Source organism: Candida theae (assembly GCF_024610275.1).
Source record: "Candida theae strain CBS 12239 chromosome Unknown scaffold168, whole genome shotgun sequence".
Lineage (NCBI taxonomy): Eukaryota > Fungi > Ascomycota > Pichiomycetes > Serinales > Debaryomycetaceae > Lodderomyces > Lodderomyces theae.
In genome coordinates, this window is record NW_026261490.1 from 1 (window position 1) to 1688 (window position 1688).

The 1688-nt window shown below is 38.8% G+C and overlaps 1 protein-coding gene across 1 annotated transcript; it reads left to right on the plus strand. All coding sequences in view use genetic code 12, as the record gives it.

Moving 5' to 3' along the window:
- Positions 1-1195: 1195 nt before the first annotated feature.
- KGF57_005009 (NAG4) lies at positions 1196-1688 on the plus strand (the record flags this gene model as incomplete). The annotated part of the gene is made up of 1 exon (XM_051754580.1): positions 1196-1688. A coding segment is annotated over one exon (493 nt), but the record flags the coding sequence as incomplete, so codon positions are not given.

A 1688-nucleotide genomic window follows, 5' to 3' on the forward strand; every position in this document is an offset into this window, starting at 1 on the left:
GCTTGCTGTCTCATTCCTTACTTGTTCTTCTTTTATGGAGCAAGAATTAGAGCATTTTCCAAGTACGCTTATTCTCCACACGTAGATGCAAAGAGGCCAGATTTGGAAAGCCATGGACATTAGGGTTGGTGATGTTGTGATACGGGTCACATTATTATATATATATATATATATATCATACATTTCATACGATTTAGAGTAATAAACTAATTAAGAATAGATTGGGACCCCTTCTTAGGGTGCAATGAAAAGTTAATCAGTAGATCTTGCGCTCTAGCCAAGGGCTCCTACTCATGCATTCTAATAAACGTTTTTTAAACAAGGTTAGTTTGTTTTAGATATAACGCAAAGGTTTACACAAATAACGCTGTCTAGAGGTGTTAGCCGCTCATTCTTGGGGGCAGGATGGGGATCTCCATGTAGGGTCCTAACACCAAGAAAGAGAGGAGAAGCGTTTTTTTGAATGAATTAGCTCTGACTTTTTTTCTTGACGATACAGGTACAATGAAGTACAAAAACGGCTCAAAGAGGACGGTTTGTATACTGTGAACTTTTGTGCGACATATAATCAGCCGATGCGATTCTCATTCCATTGCGTTCCCTTTTGTTAACAAGACAAACCTTCTTGTGTGAATTTCCCCAGGAGCATTAGTTAAATTATACGTGGTTCTCGGAAGCTGGGGTAGTTAACAATTTTTGTCTGAAGGCTATTTAAGCTAACTGAGCTGAGTATTACTTTCCGGTATCGGCAAATGTAACCCCCACGGCTGAAAAAGAAAAAATAAAAAATACAAAAAAGCAATTGTTGCACAAATATAGAAAAGGCTCAAAACTGCAAAAAGTTAGTACTATCCCACAAATGCAACAATTGGCGCCAAATAAAACTAAATGAGTAGAATGGGTGGAATCATGTATACAACAATAAAGTAAATGCAGATCATTTTCTAACCGGCTGCTAAAAAAAAAGAAAGCGGAAAAAAACAGAAATCACACAAGAATGGTCATTTAACAGAATATAAATAAGACGTGATATTCCCTCCAAAATCATCCTCCACAGTTTGTCCAACTTCACTCTTCAATAGTTTCCGTATCACTTTCACCTTGGGAAGTAAAACTACACATTTTTCATACAACAAGCGCTGCTTTTATTTATCCAGCACATATAACCCCATATTCTTAGTTCGTTACGTTTTTGATGGCAGACAGTTCAGATACCGCCAGTATTGATTCCCATAAAATCACTCCTTACGAGCAGACAACCGGACACCATAATGAACCCCTCGCAAAAAAGATAAGTCACAGTTTGGAGCAATTTCGCTCACGCGACTCTGAGGATGAAAAAGAGTTGGCAAGGTTAGTCACCAATAATCAGGGAGTTGAAAAAATTAAATCGGAACTTCATGAAGGTGCTGGGCGCTTGGGACCGTTGGAGCCAGAATTGGATATAAAAAGAGAGTTGACGCATGCCGATCCAAACTCGGATTTCAATGAAAATGATCCTTGGAAGTATCCTCTTGATTTAGATACCGGTTTGAGGATTGTTCAATGGGTTGAAAATGACAAGCAGAACCCAAAAACATTTGGAAAAGGAAGAAAATGGTTGTTTACCGGTTTGCTTGGGTCGATTTGTTTTGTTGTTGCTCTTGGATCTGCTATTGTGACAGGTGACTTGGGGCGACCAGCTGTTT